This window comes from Xyrauchen texanus, chromosome 20 (assembly GCF_025860055.1).
Source record: "Xyrauchen texanus isolate HMW12.3.18 chromosome 20, RBS_HiC_50CHRs, whole genome shotgun sequence".
Lineage (NCBI taxonomy): Eukaryota > Metazoa > Chordata > Actinopteri > Cypriniformes > Catostomidae > Xyrauchen > Xyrauchen texanus.
In genome coordinates, this window is record NC_068295.1 from 3,804,083 (window position 1) to 3,816,872 (window position 12,790).

Consider the following 12,790-nt stretch of genomic DNA (forward strand, 5'->3'; position numbering starts at 1 on the left):
CGACCGGAACCGATAGGAACTGGGAAGAACACAACACAGACATGGACAACAAACAAGAGGAACTGGCACTGGACAGCACACACGAGGAGACTAAAATGGGGAAGGAAATCAAACAGGTTAACAAGCATGGCAGGTGAGACAAATGAACTAAAAATGGGCAAACAGGGAGGCGGGGTATGACGCAAGACTGAGAGAGACACAGCAATACAGAAGCAAAACAAAGCTGTGTGCTCTCACACAACATAAACATCCGAATGGCATGAGTGCACATCACTAATACAATAAGGCATTATATACGCTCATGCCAACTGACAGACAAGATGACCGAATACGGAGCAACGGCAATCAAAGCAATGCCACGCATTCCCACGCTAGACAGAGCCTGAGCAAATGTCACGCGATGCACCCAACAGGCAACAAAACAAGACAGGATACCTGCGCGAGAGTTTGGGCACACACAAACCCGAAACCTAAGATCGAAGTGACTGAACCTCAGCACGTGAAGACAGCTCGCGTGCCTGTGGTCAAGAGAAACTTACATAAACGATTGATGTGATTGCATGCCACAAAGATGACATAAGCGCAATGCACTCCTGCCAATAACAGACAGAACATGGAGCATGAGTGTATGAAACTCCGACACAGACGGAAACCGAACCAGACAGGGAAGTCAGGATCCAGACGCCATGTTCCGGACGTGAAACAAGACTGACTGAAAAGAGCACGGCAGGAAAACCACAACTTGAAGCCGTTTGCTCACAAAGACAGAAGACAGAACAATGATGTCACTATCCTGCCACACAAAAACACAGAGTGACAGAACCATGACACTTTTTTACTTTAAATTCTTCTTCTTGCTCAGTAGGTGGCGATAGGCATGAAAAATGTCTACAATCACCACCCAAAAAAAAGAAGAATCTGGAAGAGAAATTTGAGATTTATAGTAAAAAAGGACTTAAATATTGATCTGTTTCTCACCCACACCTATCACATCACTTCTGAAGACATGGATTAAATCACTGGAGTCATGTTGATTACTTTTATGCTGCATTTATGTGCTTTTTGGAGCTTCAATGTTCTGGTCACCCTTAACTTGTGTTGTGTTCTGAGATGACATGAGGGTGAGAACATTCTTTTTTTGGGTGAATTTTCCCCTTTAAGCTGCTATTTATTAGAAGGGAATGCAAAACTGGATGATGGAAAAACATGGTAAAAGTATACAAAATCTCAATCTTTCCCCAAATTAACATATAAACAAATGTGTAATTCCTAAAATATGGCAGAGTGAGATGTAGAGTCAACGGTAATGTGTTCTGTTCCTCTTGTAGGAATTGGTCGTCATGTTTTCCATGGTAATACTCGCTGTCAACTGCGCTAAATCCTGCCCACCTATCGCCGACTTTATGACGTGCCGTTTCAAAATAACTCAAGCTAGTTTTTGTTCGTTCGCAGTCACAACTTCTGTTACGTTCCTCCTCGCACTTTCTTATCCATTAAAAGGGTGGAAAAAGGAAAGTCCCCCTCCTAGATTGAGCTAAAGCTTCTTGTGTTTAGCCACAATCCGTCATTATACATTTCCAGTGGCACTGCGACCTGGCACCATTAACTAGTGTGACTGGAAGTGAGGCACATCTAGTGCGTCTGATTTACGGACTGATTATTGACATTTAGAGGTGGTGGGTGTGTTATTTAAGTGAATGAATATATTTTTGAATACTAAGGAACATCTCCTCCATTGACTTCCATTCAAACAGCTTTCCTTGTTGACCGTTCCAATATGCCACATAATAACGCCCTGGCAAACAACTTTTGATCATGCAATATACGTTAATGTACATCCTGTGTGACTCTTTTGAAGGAACTCTCAAGAGATGTGTATGGAGGGTGAATAAAGTTTTGGTTCTGTAAGTTTGTCATCTGGCTGCTCTGGTTCTAATTATGGCCTGAAAGCTATTTTACAAGCTGTGCGTTCAGAGCAGCGACTGTTTCCTCTTACACTGCGTTTAATGTCATATATGCAGCAGTCCTAATCACTGTGCTCTCTTCCAACTGCTGTCTGTTTGTCTCGACAGATACATCACACAACAGTGCAGACCCCTTCTCTGAACCCACCGAATTTGAGTATCTCCGAAAAGTCATGTTTGAATACATGATGGGAAGAGAGACGAAGGTACATTTTGGGTTTATTTTTAATTCTCTACTATGATGTCATTAGGGAAAAGACTCTATTCGGGTCTTTCCTGTTACACAGTATCTACACAGTAAAAAGAATAAAATGTTTGTATTTTAATTCAAGTATTTTCATAAAATGGTATATCAGATTTTTAGAAATGTACTCTGGTCAACACACTTTAATTTGATTAGTTATTAAAATATGGTTTCCATCTCTAAAAACTGTGAGTTTAATATTTTATTCAATATATTAATCGGACATAAAAATGTATTGAATTTACATTTATGCATTCGGCAGACGCTTTTATCCTGTAAGCAACTTACAGAGCCCTTATTAAAGGGACAATTCCCCCGGAGCAACCTGGAGTTAAGTGCCTTGCTCAAGGACACAATAGTTGTGGCTGTGGGGATCGAACCAGCAACCTTCTGATTAACAGTTATGTGCTTTAGCCCACTACGCCACTAAATGTAAATGTAAATGTTTCATTCGAGAGTTCAGAAGCTCTACTTTACAATGCATGTAGGGATTATGACCAAAACTGAACAAGTTGCTTTGAAATTTGCAGACAAATCAGAAGTGTCCCAAGTATGTTGTTGGAAAGCTCTCAAAGAGTAGAATACAACCAGTCTATTTGTTTTACTCACAGACAATAATACAGCGAGTAATAGCTAAGTATTTGTCTTTGACAATTATGTTGGTGTCGCTTGAATGCCACGTTTGTAACTTATAACTTATAACTTCATGAAAAATAAACAGATAATATCACACACTTTTACTAAGGGGAGGTGATTATCTTTCAAACGAGCCCACACACAAGGTAATCAGATGTATAGATCATTAAATGATCCACATGAAGCACAATGTTACATATGGCCACCAGGAGATGGCGCCAAATACATGAGACAGACTCAATGATGACTGAAATGACACAGAATGAAACTCATTTTGTGTAATCTCATTACTAATATATTGTCTGCATGGTATGCAAACGTTTTATCATTGTTGTGTTTGCGTGTGTAATTTTTTTTTTTATGTACAATTATGATGTTTTATTTGTTTGGAGAGGCTTTTGGACACATTTAGACGTTTTTGGACACTATGAAAAATTATTTTTGTAATGCTATAACTTGATTGCTCTGTCGTATCAACACAAACATTTTCTCAGATACATCTGACATGATTGGGACCAAAACAAAAGCAGTTTTTTTGGAGCCACCTTATTTACACACAGAGATACATAATGTCATATCAGGAAAAATAAGAAAAATATATTTTTCAGCAGTTTCTAAGGCTGATAGTCTCAAAATGTATCATAATGTTTATCATTAAAAATGTGAAAAGTTTTCTTTACATGATACCAAACACTTGACAGTGCTTGTTTTGTTTGTTTTTCCATTGTTGTTTTTTAAGCCTTTAATTTTAAGAGCTTAAAGTGTTAAAATGGCCCCATTTCCATTGTACGAGTCTAAATAATTTTTTGTGGTAAACGCCATTATTCCACAAGTGCTGTTAATTGGGCTCAACTTTTATTGAACCTGGAACAGGTTTCCATAACATAACTATGACTTTTGTAATAGGACGGATGCAGTAAATAACTGTGATGAGCAGTCCGGATGGAAGCCTGTAAAAAAATATTCATTCCCATAAAAAAAATAAAAAAAACTCCTAACAGCTTTTCAGAATGCCACAAACATGCCATTAAGTGTCCGTTTAGCAGGACCCTAATGAACAAATTTTGTCCGTTTAGCCGGGGCTAATTAACAGCCCATTTGTCACCGCTCTGAAACCAGCGGGATTCCCCTTCGTTGCTAATAAACAGTCGGGCCTTTATGACATCACAACAGACCTCCCTGTCAGAGAGGATGTCCGGCGGGCAACCCAGCAGCTCATTCTCATCACATGTCCCAATAGTGCCTGTGTTTTTAAGAGAGTTGCTCGCGGTAAACGACTGAGCTGGTTCTGATTAGCGACGTATTTAAATGCTGACAGATCTATCTCGGACTGATAAAGCAGCATGCTGCAGATAATGACAGTTTTATCTTAGCGAGGTGTAATTGCTCGCAGAACAACATGGGGCAGCAACCGGACTAAAGATGGGTTGGCCTATTTCCTGTAAAATGCTTTTGTTTGGTTGAGCTATGACAAGAAAATGTATCGAAGTGTTAAATGAAATATTCCAATACACAATTAGCTTCTCCTCCGGTTGCTTGGCTATGTGGATTACTTATTAAACAGTTAACCCCACCCTACAATATGAGACACGTTTAGTTATATGCTAGGAAAAACTGGCTAACATTTCCCTGGATTGATGAAGGAATGTAATCACTTCATGGTGTGCCATGTGTTTCTAGAGTCGAATGGTTGTAGGTCAGCTCTACTCAACTGGTTTTGCTTCAGGACCCAGATATTATTTTGGTCACCCAATACAGTACCAAAAATGTTTCTTAAATTGAAGTGTCCTTAAATAAAACATGGAACTCTTTTAATATTACCATGAACTGTATAGACCCAACAGCTTGCAAAATGATTCATTAAAAAGGCTGAGGAACACCTAGGCCCGTAATTTTACACCTGCATATTTAACAATAATAGTGTGATACAATTCCAGATGCAGTTTATTGTGAAACCAAAATTGCAATTCAAACCAGATATAAATTAGATTTGGTGCATAAAGCAGGACGTTTCAAAATTCCCTCATCGTTTACTCACCCTCATGCCATCCCAGATGTGTATGACTTTCTTTATTCAGCAGAACACAAATGAAGATTTTTAGAAGAATATTTCAGCCCTGTAGCTCCATACAATGCAAGTGAATGGTGACCAGAACTTTGAAGGTCCAAAAAACACTTTAAAGGCAGCATAAAAGTAATTCATTCTACTCCAGTGGTTTAATATACACCGATCAGCCACAACATTTAAACCACCTGCCTAATATTGTAGAGGTCCACCCTCGTGCTGCCAAAACAGTGCCAACCTGCATCTCAGAACAGCATTCAGAGATGATATTCTTCTCAACAAAATTGTACAGAGTGGTTATCTGAGTTACTGTAGACTTTGTCAGTTCAAGTCTGGCCATTCTCTGTTGACCTCTCTCATCAACAAGGTGTTTCCATCCGCAGAACTGTCGCTCACTGGATGATTTTTGATTTTGGCATAAAATTCGGGTAAATTCTAGAGACTGTTGTGTGTGAAAATACCAGAAGATCAACAGTTACAGAAATACTCAAACCAGCCCGTCCAGCACCAACAATCATGCCACGCTCCAAATCAATGAGATCACACTTTTTCCCCATTGTGATGGTTGATGTGAACATTAACTAAAGCTCCTGACCCGTATCTGCATGATGTTTTGCACTGCACTGCTGCCACACGATTGGCTGATTAGATAATCTCATGGATGATTGTTGGTGCCGGACGGGCTGGTTTGAGTATTTCTGTAACTGCTGATCTTCTGGGATTTTCACACACAACAGTCTCTAGAATTTACTTGTGCCAAAAGCAAAAATCATCCAGTGAGCGACAGTTCTGCAGATTGAAACATCTTGTTGATGAGAGAGGTCAACAGAGAATGGCCAGACTTGAACTGATAAAGTCTACAGTAACTCAGATAACTGCTCTGTACAATTTTGTTGAGAAGAATATCATCTCTGAGATGCGGATTGGCGCTGTTTTGAAGGCACGAGGTGGACCTACACAATATTAGGCAGGTGGTTTTAATGTTGTGGCTGATCGGTGTACGTCTTCTGAAGCAATGCAGTCACTTTGGGTGAGAAACAGATCAAGATTGAAGTCCTTTTTTACTATAAATCTCTGCTTTCACTTTCAGAATGTGAAAGCGAAAGTGGAGATTTATTGTAAAAAGAACTTAAATCTTGATCATATCACTTTGAAGACATGGATTAAACCACTGGAGCCATATGGATTACTTATATGTTGCCTTTAGGTGCTTTTTAGAGCTTGAAATATCTGGTCACCATTCACTTGCATTGTAAGGACCTACAGAGCTGAAATATTCTTCTATAAATCTTCATTTGTGTTCTGCTGAAGAAAGTAAGTCATACACATCTGGGATGGCATGAGGGTGAGTATATGATGACAAATTTTCATTTTTGGGTGAGCTATCCCAAAGTTTTTGTGTTTATAGTTGATCGGAAGACTTTTTTGATTCTTCTTCACTAGATATAAAGAGTTGGAGACACAATGGATGTGTTGATGGGGCACATTTCGATATGCTCGCCCGTTATATTTTGCAGATATCTGATAGTGACAAAAGTAGCAACTGGCAACGATTAATCAGCAAAACTGATATATCGGTTGCCCCAATTCTAATAATTAGCAATAACATTTGAGGTATTGAGGCGGAGAGCTTTGCACAGGCACACACTACTCTTGTTGTGTCCAAAAAACATCATTTTAATGTCCTTTTGTTCTGTTCTATCTTATTGTTCGCAGACAATGGCCAAAGTTATAACATCCATGCTGAAGTTTCAACCTGACCAGGCGCAGAAGGTTCTAGAGCGCGAGGATTCCCGCGTGATGGTGAGCGCTGTTTTTGCCTAGCTCTTAAGAGTTTTCTAAGCGTAACCCTTCAAAGAAACTCAGTAACTTGCTATGCTCGCCACATGTTGTAAACCAGTTTAAACAGGCAGACATGATGTAAGTATTGATGTTCTGTCTCGGTGCGTTACTCTTCACGGTATGATAATGTGCTCAGATGGAGCAGATCACATGCTAAATGAAGCTCGTATGTTGTACTTGTCTGGTCACCGTGTTTCCTTTCATACGTTCCTTTAAATTGCTAAAGTGTTAATTTAATAAGTTGACATGTAATTGAGAACATGCTGCAGTTGTAGTGCTGCATATGTGTGCCTGCAGCTCATAGTTTAATTTAGTGAGCTTCTGTGCTCCATCTGTGTGTTTTATAGCCATGGCTTCGGTAAGGAGGAACCAGGACGTACCTGAACTGAACAGACACAATGACCGATTCTGCTGCTACTGCTGCTGAGAGAGGCACCTGACATGAAAGAGGCCCTGTCTACTTCTCTACTTAGTGTAGATCACTACTGTTGTGTGTGTCTGCGAGTGTGAGTGACGTTTGTACGGTTACTAATTCAAGGGAACTAGCTTAGAAATTAAGAGAACATTTAAACAAATATTGTTTAATTTAGTAGCTTGCCAGAAAATAATTTATTATTTAGACATTTCTCGCATTGTTTTTTCATTTATAAGGGTAGACGGTTCTTTACAAAGGTACGTTTGTATGATTTAAAGACTTGTGCAATAAGTTTGATTTTAAGTTTCTTGAAATATTTAGTTTGTACTGCTGATTTCTTGTCCTTGTTTTATGGTAAGATGTAATGACCCTTTAACGATCTGCACAGCATATGTACAATATAACGTCACGGTTTCCTAGTGTGCTGATTGTTTACTACAAACTATGTTGTTTTTTAACTTAATACTGTGTTTTGGGAAAACTGACCAATAAGAATCACGCTTCAAATTGTAAATTGTAAATTATCATTGATGATAAAGGCTATAAATCTCTGTTATTGGGCACTTTGCGGTGGTTAATACATTTTAAGACTAAACTAATAAAGTTTTATTTACACTACGTTCAAGTCTTCATTGTTGAGCATGCAGAAGTTTATCTGTATTCATTATGTGATTAATGCATTGTATTTACATAGCACTTCTAGATACTTGTGAATGCCAGGCCCGGATTACCCAATGGGCATTATGGGCACGGGCCCAGGGGCCCAAGCCAGGGGAAGATTTTTTTTTTTTGTCATTTCCGAAAACGGAGCGTATATTTGCACTACGTGCCGGTCCGGTGCCTGTCTTTTTAGCAAAAAGACGCTCGACACAAAATAACTTCTGTAGCGTGAGGTGCATGATGGCTTTTGACGCGTTTGGCCAGAGTTCGAATCCGCCTTTTGCCGAACTCGCTCTTCTCCCTGTTCACAACACATGCAGGTACTTACTGCTGGTGGTGACACGTACGCGTGCATTTGAGCAACACTTGCAACAAAACTAGCACTAGTGTAATTGCTAAATAAGTTAATTGCCATTATGCAACGTTTTAGAAAAGTATGAATTAGCAGAATATCCAGTGTTATGAAAACAGTAGGTCATAACTACAATGCATTCTTTAATTCCCTGTCTTATTCTGCCCTCTGGCATATCGAAATTAATACAAACCTTAACATAAAGAGACGGACAGTGTTATTAACAGACAGTAAAAATCATACTAATAATACTATGTAAAAAAAATCTGATGAGCCCAGAATATAAACTCAACGTGTTTAATTACACGTTATAAGCATTGCCGAATACACTCAAATGAGATCGACTCAGAAAAGACGTCAATAAATGCACGCGTCACCTGCTACATCCTCTTTGTTGCATGCGCAAATTATGATCACTAATACAAAATACAACATTTTATTCACAAAAATGTCTCTATTTGTAGAAATTGCTGCACATTCGTTGAATTCTGAATTTTGCACACATAAGTTGAAAGCAATTTGTTTGTGGATAGTAGGCACAGGCTATCCTAGAAGAACATATCTGCAACATTTATCAAGTTCACGGATAATTGTGCGTGCATCTGATCTATTAAATTAGTATTATTAATCATTATGATACTAAAATCATAATAAAGTATGTATACTACAAAAAATCAGATGAGTCCAGAATATGAACGTAACGCGTTTAATTTCACGTTAAGTATTTTCCTCCCATATAAAACATTATAAGAAAGCTAAATGTGGCTTTATGCATATTAGAATGTCCCCTTATTATGTCGAAGTAACGACTTATTATTATATTGAAATAACGAGATAAGTTATTTTTCTTCCTCTTTTTCAAAAATGGCAAGAATAAAAAATGAACTTAGAACAACACAAACACAAAAGCGCCTCAGTGCACTGTCACTGATGGACATTGAATCTCAGCTGGTCATGGACTTGGATTTTGATGACAGTGTAACTGAGTTTGCTAACAGGAAAGCCAGGAAGAAGTCTTTTTAAGGGCAGCCGGAGAGAGGAGAGGAGGAGAGACAGACAGACAGACAAAAAAGTGAGGAGAGGAGGAGAAAGAAAGACAGACAGACAGACCCTGAGGAGAGGATGAGACAGACAGCCCCTGTAGAGCCGAGGAGTAGAGGACAGGAGAGGAAGAGAGAGACAGACAGGAAAGCTACATTAATGGGTGTGTGTACGTGTTTGTGTGTTAATTATGGAAGAATTTGATTCATATAACTGGATTGGTAAAGGTGAGGCACTATGTGCTTGCATATGCCAGCTAGTTGCTCGCTATAGGTGTTACCAGCAAATAGTATCCAAAAATTCAAAAGCTTGATTGTGTGGGTGGGGTGGGGGGCCCTACAAGACATTGTGCCCAGGGGCCTCTGAATTCTTAATCCGGGCCTGATGAATGCCACAGTACTGCTGCGGTATATAATATTATATTTTCAGGGTTTGGGAGTAACGGAATACATTTAATGGAATTAAGTATTTAAAATACAAAATATAAGTAACTCTTTCAGTTACATTCAAAAAGTATTTTGATTACTACAGAATTACTTTAACATTTTATTGTCAATTTATTTTATTAAGTTTTTGTCTGCTTAGTTGAAAAGCCCATATAAATGAGTTTTTAATCAGCCGTGAAACAAATTATTTTATTTATTTTTACCTCCCCCTTTTCTCCCAATTTGGAATGCCCAATTCCCACTACTTAGTAGGTCCTCGTGGCACTGGCGTGGTTACTCACCTCAATCCAGGTGGCGGAGTACAAGTCTCAGTTGCCTCAGTCTGCGCTTGTGCATGACACCGTGGAGACTCGCGGCATGTGGAGGCTCATGCTACTCTCCACGATTCACACACAACTTACCACACGCCTCATTGAGAGCGAGAACCCCTAATCATCACCACGAGGAGGTTACCCCATGTGACTACCTTCCCTAGCAACTGGGCCAATTTGGTTGCGTAGGAGACCTGGCTGCAGTCACTCTTATTTTGGCCGAAATAAAGACGTCCCGTATTTAAGCCGAAATAAATACATCCAGTATTATGGCCGAAAGGAAGCCATTCTGTATTTTAAACGAAAGGAAGATGTCCCATATTTCAGCTGTCATGAAGACATCCCAAGTTTTGGCCGAAAAGAAGCCGTTCTGCATTTTTACAGAAATTAAGAAGTCTTGTATTTTGGCCAAAATGAAGACATCCTATATTTTCTATATATACGTATCTTATCACGTGATGTGGAGGCTCATGCCACTCTCCGTGATCCCCGCACAACTCACCACACGCCCCATTGAGATCGAGAACCACTAATCGTGATCACGAGGTGGTTACCCCATGTGACTCTACCCTCCCTAGCAACTGGGCCAATTTGGTTGTGTAGGAGACCTGTCTGGAGTCACTAGATTTTAACTCACAACTCCAGGGGTGGTAGTCAGTGTCAATACTCGCTGAGATACCCAGACCCCTCCGTGAAACACTTTTTGATGTGTTACTTATGTTCATACAAGCAGAAAGAGGGTGCTTTCACTCTGTTATGAATGAAAAGGTGGATATTATGTTACACGATCAGATGATGATGATGTTGTGTACAGTCTGTGGGGTTTTGAAGAAATTTGGATCAGCAGAAACTGTTAACCTTGCGTAAGTTGACATGTGAATACTTAAGCTAAAATGCTACTTCTAGCCCTTTTAGATGCATCTGTTATCAGGTATGCTTATATTTTTCTATCAAGAACATCCACATTAGATGATAATAATTTTTTGTCAACCCACAGGCCTGATCAGTTCTCCCGATGGCCAGTCCGCCCCTGAACGGCCCCAAATTGCGTCGGCCCACCGGGAAAATGCCCGGTATGCCAGATTACCAATCCAGCCCTGCCCTAAATGTTCAAGACAAATCTAAGCCCTTGTTTCTAACCCTGTATATTCTGTATACTATTATAATATATGATTGGATTGTCATCAATGCTTTATTAGACTCTATTGTCATATAGGCCAGACTGCAGAGCATGTTGACAATACAGAAATACCCAAGATGCCATTTTTATAGACTTGCAACTGTGGCATGTTTTGTAAATGGCCCTCAGAGCTGAAATGCTGTTCTTCTAGACCAGCGCTACTCAACACGTGGCAAGCGGCCCTCCAGACATTTTTGTGGCCCGTGTGAATATGTAGGATTTCTGATGTGCCCATTTTCAAGAATATTTAGTCATTTTAGCAGTTAGTGCGAGTGCGAAACTTTAACCCTGTGAGTCCCAACATCAGTTTTAGCTCTACTAAAATAAACCTGCACATGTTTTTTCTCTCTCTAAGACCACATTTGGAAAAAATATTTGTTTCTGTGATTTTTAATATGTCTAGATCATGCAGGAATGAAGGTACTGTTGAACACTTTGATCATATTCGATTTTGAGCTTATGTCAATGTTGTCATTTTACAACACTGGGTGAAAGGGGTAGCAAAATGTGCCTGTGCACCTTGTACATTACATGGATGAATTGCACTTTTCACCTGTCCCATGTGTAAAAGAAGAAACGTACTATTTTCTTTTCTGTGCTTTGCTTGTTTGCCCAAATATCTGCTTGCTTCATGAGGGACAGGTGATAATGTTCAGGAATGTGGGGGGCATAAGTGCTATTAGCATGAGAAGTAGAGGGCACAATAAGTCATGATAGACAGTCTTATCTACCATGTGTATGATGTCATCGATGCAGTCCAAAAATGGGGACTATGAGAAGTGCAATGTCGGAGGACAAGAACTGCCTTTGGGACTATCATAATTGGACATGGCTATGAACAGAGCTAAACATAGTAAATGCCAAAGTTTTCATTCAGTTCATCAGGTTTTGTAAATACAATCTGAACATATTTTTATAATAAACAATTTTTCATAATAATATGACTTGTCTGGTTATTATTATTGTGTAATTATTAGTGTATAGATATATAGGCTACTGTTATGGGGCTACCTATGCAGTACACCCTACAAATGAACCTTTAGATGTTCTCTACATTTGTTCAGACAGTGAGTAAAATCACTGAAATTCAGTTACCAACAGGCCCAACCTTGCAACACTTTAACCTAAAAAAACTTACAAAAATGTAAAAATCTTTTTTTTTTTTTTTTTACTTTTATTTCTGCATTAGAGGCCTCCTACAACAACACATCAAAAAGCTAAAAAATAAATAAATTAAAAAAATATATTTTTTTCTTTATTTGGGTCTCTGATGGTTAAGCTAAACCATGAGAAAATGTACCTGTTACACACATTTATATTATATACTATTAACTCTCACTATTACATTCTTACTATAAAAAATAACTACTAAAATTAAGAGTGTGGCCCCCAAAGCTTTAGGGGTCCTTCTTTGTGGCCCCTGAGATTTCCAAAGTTAAGTAGCCCTGGTCTTGACAAAGAAGGTGCATTGATTCCAGAAGGGCTGCAGTACTCATCGCTCTCGGCAGGTGTCGCCAAAGTTCACTGTGCTGCAAGCTCCGCCGCTGTAATGTGAAATGTGATGCTCGTGCGCCACAACACACGCGTCAGCGTCAAGCAACTCAAGAGACGCACCAGATTCACCAGCACAAGAG

General features: G+C 39.2%; 1 protein-coding gene across 6 annotated transcripts in view; it reads left to right on the forward strand.

The window, feature by feature from the left end:
* Positions 1-7,776, forward strand: part of LOC127660427 (golgin subfamily A member 4-like) — a 61,428-nt gene extending 53,652 nt beyond the window's left edge. For all 6 annotated transcript variants that reach the window (XM_052150638.1, XM_052150639.1, XM_052150641.1 and 3 more), the window contains 3 exons: positions 2,073-2,170; positions 6,626-6,712; positions 7,099-7,776. In XM_052150638.1, coding sequence (XP_052006598.1) covers positions 2,073-2,170; positions 6,626-6,712; positions 7,099-7,113 — 200 coding nt within the window. In that variant the 3' untranslated portion in view covers positions 7,114-7,776. The remainder of the gene's footprint in view (positions 1-2,072; positions 2,171-6,625; positions 6,713-7,098) is intronic.
* The last annotated feature ends 5,014 nt before the right edge of the window (positions 7,777-12,790 follow it).